At 42.5% G+C, this 18,434-nt stretch overlaps 2 protein-coding genes across 3 annotated transcripts; one reads left to right on the top strand and one right to left on the bottom strand.

Moving 5' to 3' along the window:
* Positions 1–451: 451 nt before the first annotated feature.
* On the bottom strand, positions 452–9,095 carry dnajc14 (DnaJ (Hsp40) homolog, subfamily C, member 14). Of its 2 annotated transcripts, none has more exons than XM_034584902.1 (7): positions 8,939–9,095; positions 6,339–7,745; positions 6,086–6,192; positions 5,608–5,727; positions 5,248–5,408; positions 5,021–5,123; positions 452–3,670 (listed from the first exon to the last, which is right to left on the bottom strand). In XM_034584902.1, the coding sequence occupies exons 2-7, from the start codon at positions 7,521–7,523 to the stop codon at positions 3,376–3,378; spliced, it is 1,971 nt and encodes a 656-aa protein (XP_034440793.1). In that variant the 5' UTR covers positions 7,524–7,745; positions 8,939–9,095; the 3' UTR covers positions 452–3,375. The 2 variants fall into 2 exon arrangements, with proteins under 2 accessions (XP_034440793.1, XP_034440794.1); XM_034584903.1 differs by lacking the exon at positions 8,939–9,095 and adding an exon at positions 7,983–8,893 and having other exon boundaries at positions 2,968–3,670.
* Positions 9,096–9,882: 787 nt separating this feature from the next.
* Positions 9,883–18,031, top strand: nab2 (NGFI-A binding protein 2 (EGR1 binding protein 2)). The gene is made up of 8 exons (XM_034584898.1): positions 9,883–10,521; positions 10,727–10,828; positions 11,137–12,038; positions 12,224–12,357; positions 13,148–13,199; positions 13,332–13,446; positions 13,571–13,756; positions 16,263–18,031. Exons 3-8 carry the CDS (start codon positions 11,148–11,150, stop codon positions 16,358–16,360), a joined length of 1,476 nt encoding a protein of 491 aa, XP_034440789.1. The 5' UTR covers positions 9,883–10,521; positions 10,727–10,828; positions 11,137–11,147; the 3' UTR covers positions 16,361–18,031.
* Positions 18,032–18,434: the final 403 nt, after the last annotated feature.

Genomic DNA, 18,434 nt, shown 5'->3' with positions numbered 1-18,434 from the left:
TGGTCTGAGAGATTGTCTTGGATTTCAAGGAGTCTAAATCTAAGTGACATTTTTTCTATCTGATCTATAAAAGGCTATAATTAGTCAAGAGAGGGATTGAGACTCAAATCAGACCTCGTGCAGGAATCTGCACCTCGCAGAAACAACGCCTTGTAAGGAGCCGAGCGATTCACATGGCCTGCCCTCTCTCCTCGGCCATAGCACCGTTAGTTAGAAGGTCAGAGAATGGAAAAGCCATATGAGGTAAAGCAGTGACACAGAGAACCCTTTTCACTTTCAGTGGGTTTAGAGTAAAATGAAATATGAGGCTAATTTGAAGTATGGGACCTCTACAGGCTCACAGGCTGCTCTGAGGGAGACACCTGTAACCTTTCTGTGACACACGCTGTGTATGTTTGAATGATTTTTAACTTTGATCTGTGATGTTAAGTAACTGAGAAGAGAACAAACATTGTGCATATAGGAAATCATCTTTATTTTGAAAACCAGAGAAAGCGGGGGAACGAAACCCAACAGCGATATTTTGAAAACTGTTTGCCAGCCAGGGAACTCGCCACATTATTCCCTACTAAAAAACCCTGATGATTGTCAGATATTTTTTTGCAATACTTCTGCATATTCTGTTTAAAAACCTGAAAAGAAAAAAAAAAATCTGTAGTGTTGGCTCTTCCTTTGACTTTTGGACTTCGAACTGCTACCTTTAACATACAGCACTGTACATTCTCAAGTCAAGGTGGTCATCTGGAAGCAAGCTTCCAGTTTCCGAGACATGGGCAAACACAGTTTATAGTGATCTTTAAACCAGTTTAAAGGTGAAAAGGTGGATAAGAACTTAACTCCTGAAAATTGCAGGGGAATCTGGAACAAATGCGAAAAATTAGCAAAAGCATTTTTGTTGATTTTTGTCTGGTTTGATAATCTGAATTCAAGTCTGACATCTTTGAAAATCTAATTTTTTTTACCTCTCATGGTATTGGTGTGGCCCTGATCTGCCTTAAGGCTATTAAATCGTTTTTAATAGAATGGACTTAATTCAGGACTGTTTTACTCTCAATCTGTGAGACTAGAAACACTTGAGTTTAAACTAACTCACTCCACGTCTGGGAAGCTGGCCGGATGTACAAAAGGAACAAAAAGTGACTCATGAAGAAAAAGGTGGTAAACGTAACGTCCTTCTTCAACGAACTCGCACAACATCTGCAACAAAGGCTCATCTTTTGAGGCGACCACCCAAACCCACTAAAACAGTTCACATATTGGGGTTTCTCCAGAGTGGAAAATGAAGCGTCATGGTCTAATAAATCAAACGCACTCTTCCAAAACAAAAATCTCTAAACATTCATTTTCTACCAAAAAAGATCTCGGCGAGCTACACCTCCCACTCAGCTGCAGCTGGAGGAGTCTGCGTATGTTCAACCACTGATGACTGTTCCAAAACACCCTGGGATGTTATTACAGGGGTGGGTGTGCAAATTAACACAAAAGAAAGAAAAACTGAACATGGTATTTCTCATCATCAATTGTCAATATAAAAAATAGCTTTTGTCAAATGTCTTGTATCACTACAGTCTCTTGATCTTCACATATCAGGTGTAAACAATAACAGCTCCTAAATTTACCTGTGATGAAGATTAAAGTGTCATTTCAAACCAAAAACAAAATACAACCCCTTATTAGTTAAGTGACCATGTTGTTACGAACAGTAACACTGGGGAGATTAGGAGATAAATTGTGAGGGTTAAGATTAGATTCACGGTGAAAGTGTGACCTTGACATTTTGAAATCTGTTTTTAAACATGTCAACACAGCATTTATAGGTCAGGAGGTTAATATTAATTATAAACTGCCAGAAGCCACTGAGATTATATGAGCATGGAAACAAATCTTGTCTAAAAAATCTTTTGAACTGACATTTCTGATGTGACCTCAAACAGTCACATCCGTCATTGAGTTGCACTTGCTGCACAAAATATTTAAAAATCCTGAAATGTTTAACAACTTAATGAATCAATGTTTTTTTACTGCTGCATTTTACTGTGTAGCTCATGATCCAAAGTCTCTGTTTCCAATTTATGTAAAGGCCACTTTGCTTCAATATTAGGAAATAAGCATGTCTGATGTTAAATGAGATCATACATCTAAGACTCAGGTAGTGGTTACCTGTTGTATATGTTGATGTAGTGTTTTCAACAGGCTACATAGTGGATCAACAGGGGGCAGTATACATCTGTTCTGTGGTCTTCTAAACTACTGAAAATACAGTATATCAACATTTCAAAATGTCAAGGCGTCACCAATTAACTTTTAAACACCATTAAATTCACTCCTGCTGTTAGAATTGGACCTGTGCGGTGATTATAATCCTAATCTGGGTCTGAGACAATAAACATCAGGCAGATTCATCATGTTTAAATCAGTGGGTCTCAAAATAAATAAAGCCAAGTTGAAATTTTCACTCCATCACGTCCAGATTTTATATCTCGACAGCATCACAGGTTTATTTTCACTTCATCTAACTGGGCGGTTTGACATGTTTTAAATGTAACCCTGAAAAACAAACCTAATGTTGTGAGTGTTCTCTCGTGAGGGTGTGGGTACAGGGTGTGACCGTGACTCTGATCTTCATAAAGCAATAACATGCTTGTTTTAAAAACATTTAACCATTGGACCTGACCAAAAAATTATATTTTCATTTCACCAAATGTCACCATAGAAAAATCTCTATTAAATGTTATGATAAATGAGTTTTAAGAGGATATTTTCCTGTTAAAAATAATAATAATGCCAAAATATGCATGAACACTGGTTGTCCCAGGAGATTTGACTTCCATTGAGCCATTCATAATTAAAGTGTTTGCTGCCTGTGTGCCGACTACCAGAGGACCACAGCAAGTTCTCAAACTGCTGTTTTTGTCAATTTAGTTAAGATGTGTTGGAGTCCTTGTTGAAATATTCTGGGATCCAATATGAAATATGAATAACACAACTGAGAGAACTGAAGTGTGTCAAAATGCAGGTGAGTAAATCATGCGTTGCAGGATTTGGCAGGAGATTATGAAAATGTTTTGTGACAGCATCCTGAAAAGGATTTCAATGCCAAGGCTACAGTTGTCTTAAAGACCAACAGAAAAATAAGGTAAAATGAGAGGTAAAGCACCACCACTGCCACCTCTTCAGCCCTCCTTCAATACTGTATTCAGTCCACACACACTCCTCTTCATGATCCAGTCTCTTTCTCCTCTGGCTGATCCTTACCCACATTCATCTCCTTCAGTCCAGATCTTGGCATGCCAACAGGCAGGCGATAGACAAACATGGCCATTATTTATTGTCTCCCTGTGTTGCTTTATTGATACCGTGAGGAGTGAACAGACTTCACCTCTGGAAGGGTTTCCGGACCTTCTTCCTCCTCCTGGGGGGTTTGCCGCTCTCAGCCCAAGTCTCGCTGGGCTCTGGCCGTGGACCCCCCGGCATGTTGAAGCCTGTCTGGCCTGGGGGAGGGGAGAACGGCGGAACCCCAGCACCAGGTGGTGGGTGCTGAGGGGGACCTGAGGGGAAGAAGCCCCCGTTGGCAGCCATGTCATTAGGAGGTCCTCCTTTGAAGATGCGGTTGAAGAAGTCCTGCAAGTCAGCGGGATTGGTTGGGCCTGTGGCGCTCTCCGAGGTTGTCCTGGAAGGAAAAGATGAAAAGTTCAGAGATCTAGAGCCAAAGTTTAGAGCTGCTCTTTTCTGCTTTAGACGTCATGTTATAACTGCATATGAGCCAAGTAAATTACAGCAAAAGGCAAAGAAATGAACTGTGAGATGATGATGATGATCAATTTGAACGTAAAGTATATCTTTATTAAAAATACAAACTGTACAAGAATATTGTTTGTTAATATTATCACAACATTGCATAACACATGGGGGGGCTCCTATGCTACACACAGCAGGATGCTGGTTCAAATAAAAAATTTTACGACACTGTGGTGGCTTCTGCATTGTTCTAAGCCACTGTCTGCTGGGGGGGCGGATGCACTGAGAGGGACAGAAAAATAAATCAACTGGTTGGGAGAGCCAGCTCGGTCTTGGACTGCCCTCTGGATTCCACTGAGGAAGTGGGTGAGAGGAGAAAGTTAGCAAAGCTGAATTCCATCATGGACCTCTCACCCCCTACATGACACTGCGGGGGCCCTGAGCAGCCCCTTGAGCAGCAGACTGCTCCACCCACAGTGCAAGAGGGAACTCTTCTGAAGCTCCTTCATTCCCACTGCTGTCAGACTCTACAACACCATCCAGAATGACATAAAATACTACACTGGTTTTTCTCATGTCACTCTACTAATATGCATTATTTCCAATGGAAAATGTCCATTTGCACATGAGTTTCCTCTGAACATGACCTGTATTATACCATTTATTGTGAGTTCTCAGCCATCTATATTTATACCAGCATACCTTTCTATATTCATACTATAACTACATACTATTGTGATGTGTTTATACCTACATATTTATATACAACTTTCTACACTTGTACTATATAAAATATACTGATATATAAGTGTGCAAATGTTCTAACCTGCACACATATGGACACGTCTATCCAAATGTCTCCTTATACTTATGAACAACACAGTTTTGACATGCTTGTGCAATCATCCTGTGCCACTGCACTTACTCAATAACATTTCAAACCACTTCTGCAATGAAAGGTGTATTTTATATATATATATTCTCTTTTGATATTTGTATTCTCTTGTCTACCTCATTCTGACCTGCCTGCTGCTGTAACAACTGAATTTGTGGATTAATACAGTTTTATCTTATCTTACATTCATTTTTCCCAGTGGAAGGGGAGATTTTGGCAGAGGATTGAAGAAAATGTCAAAATGAAGTTGATACATTTACATGTTTGCATACGTTAACATCTTTAAAAGGAGGAGAAGAGGGAGAAGAGGAGGAGGATGAATAGAACCACTCCTGACTCCCCATATACATTCAATTTTAAGCACTTATTTCATCCGAGGGCACATACCTGTGTCGTGTGGCGCTGCTGTTGTTCTTTGAACCAAAGGAAATGTGATAGGGCACACGGTGAGTGTCAGGAGAAATGACTATTCTTTGACAACCTGCCCACTCTGAAACACGAGAGATAGAAAACGTATACTGAAAGAAATTCTTGACCTTCAAAAGGGACACATACTGATAATACTGCACGTTAGCTCAGGACACATGATCTGTACATAAAATCCTGATGGTCACCTGTTATATCATAGACCTTGCTGTCCATACAGGCAAAGTATGTTATGCGAAGGCCCAACATGCTAGACTCGGCCCATAGGTCCCCCTCCTCAGCGCTATGGCAACGATTGCATTCAGCACAGAACCGGGCCTCCGCCACTTCACGATCCATCTCGAACCGCCTGCGCGCACGCACACACACACACACACACACACACACACACACACAGACAGAGGTCATGAAGGAAACAACTGTGGAGAAGAGTCTGCTGCACACTACATGATTCAGCTGTGTCATACACAAAGATTAAACAGAGGAGATGATTAAGCTGTGGTTGCAGATTATGTGATATATATGATATATGATGTGCAGAGACGTACTTGTGTTTGCCTTCACACTTGGTGCACATCATGGTGTTCATGGCTTCCTTCAGGTCATCCTGCAGTTTAGTGAGAAACTCGTTCATGGACTTGGAGAGCTCAGTTGCTGCCATGCGTTTCCTGTGTGGGAATTAAACACACCGGTCAGTGCTGTGCTACATTACAGGCTGGTGACGTTTATTTTTATTATCGCTATTTCACTTTGAAATTTAAAGTGCAGGAGATTTTCTTGAAACCAAAGGAGAAGTTTGGTAAAGCAAAAGAATTAGTGTTCACTGTGATGATCATTCACTCTACAGTAGTTAACAAGAAGATGATAATGATCTATTCTATTGACTGTACTGTATTAAAACTGTACAAGAGGAAATATTTTTTTATTATTTCGCAAAAGATGAAAAAACATTTACGAAATGCAGTAAATGTTTGAAAATATGTTTTTATTTTGGTTCTATAATGACCACTGTTCCTGCATACTCACAACTCATACTCTCGTCGTGTCTCTGGGTTACTGACAATATCCCAGGCAGCCCTCAATACTTTGAACGCCTCTCCAGCTCGTGGGTGTTTATTTTTGTCTGGATGGACCTGAAAGAGAAATGGCAGAGGAAAAGGTTGCATGAGTAAAAAAGAAACTTTCAGCCTCAGATGCAGTTTATTAGTCATTATTTCAGACATCCAACCATAACATTTTTAACTTTTCACTCAGCCACAGGTAGTTCACACACACACACCTGGACAGCCAGCTGTCTGTAGGCCTTCTTCAGCTCAGCCTCAGAGGCGTGTACCTCCACACCGAGCACTGTAAAGGGGTCAAGCTCGTTCTCCGGTATCTCGGCCAAGGCCAGCAGTCTCTCCAGCTCCTGGCCGGACTGGCCCCTCCCTGCTCTGCCAGGTGACTCATGTGTGGATGGTGGTGCGCGGGCATCTCTCTTGAACCGTCTCTGAACTCTCTCCAACAGGGAAACAACCCGCTTCCAAAACCTTGACTCCAGAAAAGATGTCCAGTAGCGTTTTCCCCGCTCTCCACCAAGTCGGACCACCACACCCTTTGCCCACTGGGACCCGAGAATAGCCAAAGCACAGAAAAGTCTGAAACAAGATAAGGCAGCTGTCTTTACCCACTTCACCGACCTGACAATTTTATCCACCACGTCTACTCCTGTGCATTTAGTCCATTTCAAAATCCGACTAGCATCCGCCTTCATCCCGTGTATATCTGTGATCTTTGAAAGAAGCTGCTGTCCAAAGTTATAAAGTTTCACTCCTACAGCCTCCACACAGACTCCACAATTGTGAGTTAATGTGACAATAATCTCAATCATCATGTGGACGCAGGAGATGCACCAGAAGCTGAGAGACTCTGACAGCATCTCCTTGAAAGCTAAGATGAGCTGGTTGCCTGTCCGCCTGCGGCTCCGGTTCTGCTGATGGTGGTGGTGACGTCTGCGGGTCTGCTTGTGCCGGCCACCGCTGGATATAACATTGCTTTTTTGAAAAGAAGCAAAAGCACTTTGACTGCTCTGCTCTGAAAATGAACCACTGCTCTTCAGTTTGCATCTCCGCCCGCCTCCCAGGCTCCTCCAGCCAGACTCTCCATTCATGTGCTGCTCCTTCTCAATATCTTCCTCTTCTTCGCCGTCATGCTCGAACCCATCCGAAACCTGCTCAGTGTCCTCTTTGGCCGCTGTAGATCCACAATACTCTGCTTCATCAATTCCGAAGTCTTGTGGGGTGGCTGGGTTTGGGGTGTCCTGAGATTTGAAACTGGCGGTTGTGTTCTCCTGCTCGCCGTCATCATCAGTCTCTCTGTCCTCACACTGACTAGATTTGGTCTCTAAGGTGGAATCACCTATAGGGATGTCCTCGTCAGTGTCTGTAACTCCATCCATCTCCTTCTCAGTTGCTTCCCACTCCATGTCCCTTACAGCTGTTTGACTGAAGCGCTGTAAAACTGGAAACTCATGGAAGGTGATATCCTAGATCCATAATCTGTGGCAACGTTTCCCCAGACTCTCATGAAAAATGGAGACTGGGGGCTTCTTGGAGCCAGTCTCAGGTCCAGCATATCAGCAGCCACTTCCAGGGTTTCAGGAGGCTTTTACATACCACACAGCTCACATCATGCATCAGGCTGCTTCCTGAAACAGAATGAGGTAAAAAATCAGCAGGGATTTTGATCACAGTGAACAACATGACAGATTTCAACCCGAATCACTAACCACTAAAGAGCAATTAAATTGAAATTAGGAGTGAGGTTTTTAAATTGGATTGATAGAAAGTTCAAGTATCCATTTTTATAGTTGATTAATAATTTAACTAAATTACCAATCAAATACTCTCTGAGGTCAGCTTCTCCAATGTGATGAATTTCTCACCATTGTAAAGTCATGCTGGCTCAGAAGAGCATATCAGTCAAAACAAGACATTTGAAGACGTTACACTGGGGGTCTGCTGATGTAATCATGCTAATGTAGAAGTGTACTGTATAATAAAGGCAGGATTTCGACGGGGGAAAAGCAACTAAGACTGAACTTCACTGCTGCTACAAAGAAATATTACCATTATTATGAAATCTGTTCTCCGACTGTGTGACGTGGAGGCTTCTCTTCACATACGAAACATGCTGTTCAGTTTAGAAAGAGTTGATCCTGAATAAACTGAGGACGAATGAGCCCTGACATGTAGCGGCACCACCACATCTGTCCAAACCTTGTAGAAGTTGATTTACACGCGTAGACACCGCAGATGGTATTAAATTACGCTGCTTTGAGGTTTGCTAATTCAGTTAGCCGAAGAGAAACACGGCGTAGCTCCAGCAAATAAGCACGAGCAGCAATACCAATCCCCGGACCCTTCAGAGGCGATACAAGGTAAAAGGTTAATTAATCACAACACGGTGTCGCCTGTCTGACAAAACCTCGTGTTAGTTAAACTGAAAACAACCGCAGTAGATGTTTAGCAGGCGGCTACTGTTAGCAGGTAGCTTCACTGTTAGCATGAGAGGAGGCAGGCGGCCAGCTGGACGACACACAGGGGCTAAAATTAGCTTACACCTGGCTGCCTAACCCGACAGTGTCCAGCTCCACAAAATAAGGCATCACATGAGGTTAAACCGACAGCACAGCAGCGACCTGTCAACGCCTGTAGGAAGCTAGCAGCCAACCGAGCAGCTAACTGTTAGCTACGAGTAGCAGAACGAGTCGGACGAGCCAATATTTACGACTGACTCCTCCTGTGGCTCTGACGGGTAACATGAGGCATGTTTATAACACCAGCAGGTAGGAACATTATTATTCATTATGCATTCAAACAAACTGGATGTCACATATACCTCAGATAACTGTGTAACCTTGTTTGTTCACACACAGCCAAGTGTCGCTGATGTTTTCTTTTTTTGTTTTTTTTAACCACTTCTTCTTCTGCTGCTCCTTTTCCTACTTCTTCCTCCTCCTTCTTCCTCCTCCTTCTTCCCCTTCTTCGGCCATTTCTCAAAGTGACGGAACAGTAGAGGAGCTCTACTGCCACCTGTTGCTTTGAAAATTAACATAGATAGATAGATAGATAGATGAATAAACAATTCATAAAACATGTACAGATAAGTTATATTTTACATAGAAATATAATGTATTAAATGTGTTTTTAAACATTAAAATAATGAAATTAGAAAAGATGTTTATTTCATGTTCCAAATTATGTGGAACAATATTATAATAATAGGCAATTCAGGCAATTGTGCAGCACTTCTGGTCTTCTTGTGGCCCGCACAAAATGCACGTGGAACTTAAAGTTGCCTGCTTGTAAAATAGCAAACTTGCCCCAAATATCCAGAAACAAATGTGGGCTTTTTTCTGGCAAACATGCCTTGTTTGTACATATCTTATTTATTTACATATTCCACTTTTCATATGCACATACTCTGCACTTTTTCTGCTTTTTTTTTGCACTTCTGGTTAGATGCTAAACTGCATTTCGTTGTCTAAGTATTTTGTACTCTGTGCAATGACAATAAAGTTGAATCTAATCTAATCTAATCTAATCTAATCTTGTGCTGGGCAAGGTGGCATCTGGATGTGAAGTTAAAGTGGCCCATGTGGTAAATTGAGAATATGGCCCAAATAACACAAACAAATTCAGGCCACCTTTGGTTGACATGCTGCATTGCTATGGATTACTTGTGGCCCCGATCTGGCAAACAGGAGTGGACCGCCCATGTGCCATCATTCCACAGGGTATGTGGGCGGGATGACAGTGCTCGGTGTGGGCCAAATCTGGGTGAGGTGAGGGGTATTCAGCTGCAACATACAACTTCTCCACTAGATGTCACTAAATTCTACACACTTTACCTTTACATTTTTCAAAGAAGAAAAACACATGCTCTAACAAAGTGCTGGAGTTTCACCTGAGCTCTCAGAATAATTTACGACCACCCACTTTCCACATTAATAAGGAAAAAAAGAAACACCGTTGGGTAGAATCCACATCTGTCACATGTGTCCTCCGCTCTCTGAACAGGCCTAAAGCTCAGTGTTGGTGTGCTGACGTCTGTGGGGGTCTGTGATATGGCACAACTCTGGGAACCCCCTCTAAAAAAAAAAAGCTCCTGCATATGACAGACTGATCTTGACGACACAGAGGGTTAATTCTAAGCCCCCACCACCGCCACCCACATTCTCCAATTTGAAAGCCGCCTCTCTACCGGGAGAGGAAGGCTCTTTTTCGGTCAGATGGCGTGCTGCAGTCCGCCCCCGTCATTCTCCAGCCCACACAGACAGCAAAAAGGCAGCCAGCGACCAATACGGTGCGCCGGAGGAGGATTTCTGCCAGTGATTTCAGACGAGCCACGATACGCAAAGGGGGATTTACTACGCCAATCTGCGCCGGGGAAGCTTGCGGCGATAGCCTATAGGTACCAGGGTAAGAGACGAGACTGTTACTGACTGATATGTCTTTAAAGGAGTGTTTACCGCGAACATCTGGCTCCCAGTCCATGTTTTTGTATTATCTGAACTGGAGCGAATCATCCAAGTGTTTCTACTCCATAATCTAAACGTAACGTGGGTTTGTGTGACTGATGAAGTGGCATTAGTTTAAATTTCTTTGTGTGCTCTATGTTTATCTGTTTCCGTCCGACAGTATCGACCTGTGACATCTGTTGGAGAGACACCTTTGCGTAATTACGCCTGTCTCCTCTCTGCGCATCTACCCTGGTAGCCTGGATAAGGTAGGAACTGTTATGATATAAGCATATAATAGTTAAACAATTACAATTATCCAAAAATAATTTAGGCTTACAAGGGCTTAAATAAATTTAAAAAAGGTGTTTACGAAGGTGAAAATAGTTTCTAACCTATGTGAAGGACGCTATTCTGCTCCAAAGCATGCATGTCTATTGTTATGAATGCTCCATCAAGCTTGAAGAAATTTAAAAACAGGTATATGCTATTAGGTGGAGCGAACATGGAAAATAATTCATTCCAAATAACTTGTTCACGTTCACATCTTTCCTCTCTCCTGCCCAAAACTTTCCAGTGCTGTGTGCCATGTCTCTGCCACGCACACTTGGGGAGCTGCAGCTCTATCGGGTGCTGCAGAGGGCCAACCTGCTGGCTTATTATGAAACCTTCATCCAGCAGGGCGGTGACGACGTTCAGCAGCTCTGTGAGGCAGCAGAGGAGGAGTTCCTGGAGATCATGGCCTTAGTTGGCATGGCCACCAAGCCGCTGCATGTGCGTAGGCTGCAGAAGGCCCTCCGAGACTGGGCAGCCAACCCTGCCCTCTTCAACCAGCCTGTCGCTAATGTTCCCCTCGGGGGCATCCCTCTGTTCAAAGTGGACGGAACGGGCTCAAGTGGATCCAGGAAGTCTGTGAGCAACGGCCAGCCCGGGTCACCATGTGAGAGGGAGGATCGGGCATGTCTTACCCCAATGCACAGTGGGAGTCCCAGAAGCCCCTGCTCCCAGGCCTCCCCACAGCCACCAGACACACACTACAGGGAAAAACTGTCACCCATGGACCCGCACTGGCTCAGCCCAGAGCCAGATGGAAACTGTTCAGCATCTGGATTAGAGGAGGAGCCGCCCAGCCCACCTATGCTGTCAACGTGTCCTCCTGGTCCCTCCACATCTCCCAGTCCCTCTGCTTCCGTCGCCCCTACAGCCCTGTCAGCCTGGCCCGGAGGACAGCTGGACGGGGAGACGGCGAGGGCAGTGGTGGAGAGCGTGGATAGGCTCCTAAGGACCATGCCAAGGTCAGATCCCACGGAGGTGAAGACACTGCTTAGGATGAACAAGAAGTTGGCAAAGACTGTGGGGCACGTCTTCAAAATGGGGTCCCAGGACGTGAACAAGGAAGAGGAGATCCGGAAGTACAGTCTCATTTATGGACGCTTCGACTCCAAGAGGAGAGAAGGCAAGCAGCTCACACATCATGAGGTAATGAGCATCAAAAACAAGAGCTGAGAATCAACATCATGTTTCCTATACCTATGGCTTAATAAAGAATACTTCACTATATACACTCAAATGGAGCTTTACACATTTGAAACAAAGATAATCATTTTGTCTGGATGTGATTTCCACAGTGTCCATCCTTCTTTCACTCACTGCTTCTCCTCCAGTTGATCATCAATGAAGCTGCAGCCCAGTTCTGTATGCGCGACAATGCCCTTCTGCTGAGACGAGTGGAGCTCTTTTCATTGGCTCGGCAGGTGGCGAGAAAATGTGCCTACACCTCCACTCTGAAGCATGCAAGGTATGATGCTGCATGAAGAGAGGAGATATCAGTTCGTATTTGACTGAGTGTTGCCTGGTCCTTAATGCTGAGAGAGAATCAGGATTATAGATTTATTGATCGATAATTGTAAAATGTTCAAGGCAAAGTAACATGATGTAGCACTACAGGACAAATGGAGAATTGTTTAAAAGCCTCCATTGTGTTTGTCATATATTGTACATGTACCAGGTTTTCACGAGTCTCACTGAGGTCTTTATTTTCAGAGTGAACCTGGTTCAGATCAGCAGGATAGACTTTGACCTCTGTTGTGTTGGTTCAATGAACACACACACACACACACATACACACACACACACACACACACACAAACACACACACACACACACAGAACAAACCTTTGCGTTTGACAATGTTTACAAATACTTATTCACACACCTTTATGAAAGTAAATACCAGCACAAAAACACTTTTGTATATTTGTCATTATTACAGCAAATCAGTTTTAAGATTTAAAATGTCTCTTTTCCTGAGATTATAATTTGATGGGAACTTAATTCCAGAGATTATGTTATAATTTTTATAGTTAATGAATTGAAAGAACCTTGAACGATTTATAAAATATATAAAATATCCTCATTACAACTTGGCATTCAAATACTTAGCTTATTAATTTGTGAGTGAATCATTATTACACTCTCATTGATCCACTCATTGTGTTTCTCTAGACATTTAGTTCACATGTCAGTTTGTTTCCAAGGTCAAGCATGATCCTTCACATTCAAATGATTTGGTTGTTTTCCTCCTGCAGGACAAATGCAGATGAGAACAGTGTGGTGCTACAGAAGAGAGCAAGACATGAGGTGAGTCTTCAGATCTACCACCAGTCAACGTCACTCAGTGAATCTGGTTAACGGTGAAATTACAGGTGGTGCATAGTTTAAACGTTAATGTCACTTGTCAGAAGTGGTTCAATTAACAGTGATGTGTTTTAGGTAATGGTGCCTGAGGGCGTCTCATCACTTCTCGGAGTGGAGAGCTCAGAGGCCTTGAACCAGAGAGCAGACGATGACAGTTTATCTGCAGAGAGCCTCGACAGTGTATCACATGGTAAAGACCTCAGATATTCAATGTGTTTACTCTAAAACGTCTTCTACTCCAGTAATCCTTCCTGTTTCTATAATAATTCTTGTTGGAAGGCAGAATTCACACCCAGATCTGTATGTCCTGTTAGACATGGGCTCACAGTGCAACCAGTCTCCTTCCCCTCGTCCCCACACCGACACGTCCAACCCCGCCAGCTGGAGTCGCCACCTCATACAACAGACACTAATGGACGAGGGGCTGCGATTGGCTCGGATGGTGTCTCATGATCGGGCTGGCAAGATCAGCCTAGGGTCAGAAGGGACTCGCTCCTCAGGTGACTTTTTAAATAATGACCTAACCATATTGTGTGTTTAATAATGGACATAGAATAAAAGTATTTCTTTTCAATGTTTGATCATCTTTGTGCTTGTTAAAGGAATCATTTGAGATTCTTTAGAAACACTGTACATGCTTTGAGTTAGATGAGGTATGAAGTATCCACTGGAGGGCTTTTAGTTTAGATTAGCACGAGGTCTGGAAGAAGGTGGAAACATAATGTGGACCGTCCAAAAGTCAAAATCCTGCACCTCTAAATCTCACTTATTTCACATCTTGTTAAATTCCTAAAAAAACTAAGTAATAACACTTCAGTATTTTACGGGGGGTAATGTGTTGGACAATTTCTTGGTTGGGAGCAGTTTTACACTATGGTCTGAACAGACAAGAGATTTGTAAATTAGTGATTTTTAAAGACGCTGCAAGAAAGTAAAAACAAAAACATTCCCAAAATAACAAATCATTTCTTTAAGTTGGAAATGGAGGGAGAATTCAAAGAGACGAGAGTTGATGTCGGGATCAAATTGAAAACGACGTAGCGACTCCCCAACCGCCTCCTAACAATGAATATTTTATAGCTCTACAGCTTGAACTCTAATGAGTCACATTGTCTCTGAGGTGACGCCTCCCACCACACACAGCTGAACTTCACCAGACTGTAAATTAGAGAGGATAGAAGTTAGAAGGGGAAACAGAAGGAGGTGGAGAGTGATATAGGAAAAGAGTGAGAACGGGAGGGTAGAGAGCGAGAAAGAAGAGAGGGGGGTGGTGTTACACTGTTATAGCACTCCTTGAATACTCTGTTATACTGTAGCGTTTGTCTGATGCATCACAGCTCCTCACGAGAAATAGAAAAAAAGATCTGGGCAAGTTAGTGGTTCCGGGCTGCGAGAGCCAGTCGAAGACATGAAGCGAGGAGAAGCCAGCAAAGACATGAGGGGGCAGAGGAGGAGGTGATGGTGGTGGGGGGTGGGGGGGGGGATAGGAAGTACTCTGTGGGCGGCAGAATCGGGCCCCCCTCCTTTCTCTCGGCAGCGACTGACGTCAGAGTGTGTTTGGTGCGTGGGCTGGAGGGCGGAATGGATGGGGCGTGGGGGCGAAGGAGTGGGAGGTAATTGGAGGGGCGTTGCATTGACTCACCAAGCGACAGTGTGCAAAAATAAAAACCTGTGGGCAGTGAAATGGCACAGTCTTTTTTTTCATACATCTTCTCCCTCTACCAAAAGAACTGCGGAAATAACAACAAAAAAAAGAAACGACATATGTTTCATCTCTGACGTCGATCTCCCTCTCACTGTGTTTTTTCTCCCTTTTTCCTATACGTCTGTCTCTCTCATCAGTCAGAACTTTCTCTCACTTCCTGTTGACGTCACTGTTTTTGATCTTCCGTTGTTTATCTGCAGATCATCTCTCACACATCACGTTTCATTCATTTTAACCACGGATACAGAACCTTTAATCCAGTACATTAAAACACTTTTTTATTTATAAGTAACTGAATATGTGTAAATACATTTTTGTAATGTTGAAAATGTGTTACTATATGATTATTATTATCATATAACTGCATTCCGTTAAAACACGTGGACACTGTTCTGAATCAGCAAATGAATAAATGAATAGTCAACAAATTAATATTGTTCGACTCATAAACACACTGGATCCTAATGAATGTGCTTCATTAAGAAAATGCAAAAGATTTGTTTGGTACTTCTGCCAAGGAGGTTATGTTCTCACCCCCATCTGTGTGTTTGTTGGTTGGTTGTTTGTGAACAAGATTACACAAAAACAGCAGATAACCATGAAACTTGGTGGGAGGAGGTTGTATAGGCCAGGAAAGAACCCATTCAATTTTGGTCTGGATCAGGATCGGGGCGGATCCAGTCATGTTATTTCACTTCCTTGAACACTGCGAGATCGGGCGTTTTTCAACATGTTGAGCTTGATGAAAAAAAAAATCTGGCATTTTTAGATGACTGGTATCTCTGAGTGTTTGAAACTTGGTGAAGCTTGATTGAATTTAAGGGGACTGTCGGGGCGGTGGTACGTACTCTCTTGTTAACTGGATTCGATGACTTTATCACTACCTGATCACCAACCGATAATCATTAAGTCATCTGCAATACTGGCCACTTAATGTTACAACTTGGTCTGGTCATAAAAATCATGTTGACTCCATGTTGGAGATGTTCTTGTTGAATTCTACTAACTGTTATTCAAAGATTAAAACATTGGTTTTATCTTGATTACTGTGACTCTTACCTTTATCACCCTGCGCCTTCAACAACAGCAACACATTTAAAAATGATTTATAGAAACACATTTATTTATTTATTTTATTTTGATAATGTTAATAGACAATACTTGGAATTTTAGGGTTTCACAGATTTCCCAGTTGTCGGATAATTAGTTCTCAGTGCTTTTTGTCAGTGGTTCTCTATCTAGTACTCGTTCTCTAAGTAGTTCTCCAATAAGCTCATGTCAAACTTCATATCTCTCCACAGACCATGACAGTAAAGTGGAGAAGCGGGGCTCATTAACAGCGTGCAGGAGCAGTAGCCCCTGCATCACCAGAGACAACTCCAATCACCGAGGGAAATGAAAAGTGCTCCGAGGTTATCAGCGAACTCGATGTGCTCAGGCCCAACGCTGAACTCCACTCAGACTGCTGCACAGGCTGTTACCGAGCAGGTTTCCTCCACATGTACTTCACTGACATCACAGGCATCTGAGTGACTATAAAGTCTTTACAGTTCATGTCAGAATTTACCAGCAACTAAACTCATCAACCTGCAGCGACTTCTAAATGCTGTGGATAAGGTTAAAAAAACGTTTACTTTTATTAAGTAAATATGCAGAGGAGTAATTTTTTTGTTTTCTTTTTCAAATTCATGGACTTTATGTCCTGCAGATTTGATCTAATAGTAAAAAAAAAAGGTGATTTTATCAGGAGAAAACAGACATTTTTGTTCAATGGATCAACCTGTTTTGAGCTGTGCTGTAAAATCCACCTGTTTCAGATGAGATGGGCTCGACACAGCAGGGGGCACTGCAACTTTGGAAATGGACTCTCGGAACTTAATCCGGCCTGAGTGAAAATGTAGTAACATGGAGGGAATTTGCAGTCTCAGCACGTAATATAATAACAAGACAAAGACAACAATCTCTGCAGCTCATCCCCCTCAGGAAACAAGCAGATGTGCTGGTTTTTAACAGACGTCAACGTGGCAGTCAGAGAATAGTGTTCCTTCACAATTAAAGATAATCTATGTAGATGAAGTAGGGAAACAGTGGGTGGTTGAGCCATAACATGATCGACGTTTTTCAACACTGCTGTTAGGTTCAGATGCCTTTTTTTTCTTTTTACTGCATCATCTAGTCACCTGTCAGATCAGAAGAGGCACCCTGAGATCTATATATACACACACAGTATATATGAAGCAACAAGCCTCCATTTTCTCCCTCACATCCTTCTTTACTGGATTTTTCCACAAACGGCCCAAAATTGTTTGTACGAAACAACGCAATCAACACTTCTGTTTGAGGCATTTCATTATTTTAAATGATGTGGAAAATGTACTGAGAAAACATTTTCTAAACTCAGCGGCATTTGAAAAGAATAGAGACACTTTATTGATTTCCAGGTGATTGATTTTCACTCTTCTCTTTAAACACTGGAGTGAAGTTTCAGACGCTTGGAGCAGCAGGGCTCAGCATCTTGCTAAGGAACATTTCAGCAGGGAGGATGTTTTCAGACATTCAAGCTGTGAACTACATTGTGAGATTTATAAAATGCTAAATTTAAAAAACACAGTGCCACAGTATTTAAAAAATGAAGTGGGGAAAAGTCTAAATTTTTGATGCAATGTTTTTAGGTGTAGCGGACCTAGCGGAGATATTAACAAGATCAACTTTATGTTGTTTATTTTACAATTCTTTTCACCTCTGAGACTCACAATCACTTTAAAAAGAAAATACCATGCAGAGGTTTACAGAAATAAATCTGATGGTGCTTGACTTTTGATCCAGCAACACCTGTAATTCATTTCAACCGACTGGCTCTTATGAGGAAGAGTTGAAATGGGCTTAAACAAGGCAAATATTGATAATTGATGAAAAAGGATTTTGTACTCTCCACCACAGATATGTCAGTGAGGTACCTTGCTGTGAATCAGTTTCACCTGCCTGCCTGCTGAGCATTAGTGACCTCAGTTTATTATGTTGCAAACAGATAATTTATTTTGTTACATCTCAATAAATGTTATTTTATTGCTTAAAGCGTCTTGCTCTGTTTTCCACAATGAATGGTGGTTTTATATTTTTTCTCCTCTGGTGTTCGGAGAGGCTGCGTCACACAGCCAGCAACACCTCGTCTTGTTTGTTGGCTCTGCAGTGAGCCTCCATGCTGGTATGACTCACCTGTACCAGTGATGTCACACGCACGCGCGCACGCACGCACGCACGCGCGCGCACACACACACACACACACACACACACACACACACACACACACACACACACACACACACACACACACACACACACACACACACACGATTTGGACACATCATGGCCATGAAGACACACAAGCCAAACATCCGAAAACCCTGAAAATATCCGCTTTAGAGTTTTATAACCACATTGATTTTGAGTTTATTTCACTGTAGTTGTAACAT

This window comes from Hippoglossus hippoglossus, chromosome 5, assembly GCF_009819705.1.
Source record: "Hippoglossus hippoglossus isolate fHipHip1 chromosome 5, fHipHip1.pri, whole genome shotgun sequence".
Classification (NCBI taxonomy): Eukaryota; Metazoa; Chordata; class Actinopteri; order Pleuronectiformes; family Pleuronectidae; genus Hippoglossus; species Hippoglossus hippoglossus.
This window is presented reverse-complemented; position numbering and strand designations above follow the sequence as displayed.

What these genes read in the sequence shown, in the direction of transcription:
- dnajc14 (XM_034584902.1), bottom strand. Translation starts at nt 7,523, where the DNA reads ATGGAGTGGGAAGCAACTGAGAAGGAGATGGATGGAGTTACAGACACT. An exon ending in ACAGACAGCTGGCTGTCCAG is followed by an intron (nt 6,193 to 6,338) that starts GTGTGTGTGTGT and finishes TTTCTCTTTCAG; the next exon opens with GTCCATCCAGACAAAAATAA. An exon ending in ACACGACGAGAGTATGAGTT is followed by an intron (nt 5,728 to 6,085) that starts GTGAGTATGCAG and finishes ATTCCCACACAG; the next exon opens with GAAACGCATGGCAGCAACTG.
- nab2 (XM_034584898.1), top strand. Translation starts at nt 11,148, where the DNA reads ATGTCTCTGCCACGCACACTTGGGGAGCTGCAGCTCTATCGGGTGCTG. An exon ending in TCCACTCTGAAGCATGCAAG is followed by an intron (nt 12,358 to 13,147) that starts GTATGATGCTGC and finishes TTCCTCCTGCAG; the next exon opens with GACAAATGCAGATGAGAACA. An exon ending in AGAAGAGAGCAAGACATGAG is followed by an intron (nt 13,200 to 13,331) that starts GTGAGTCTTCAG and finishes GATGTGTTTTAG; the next exon opens with GTAATGGTGCCTGAGGGCGT.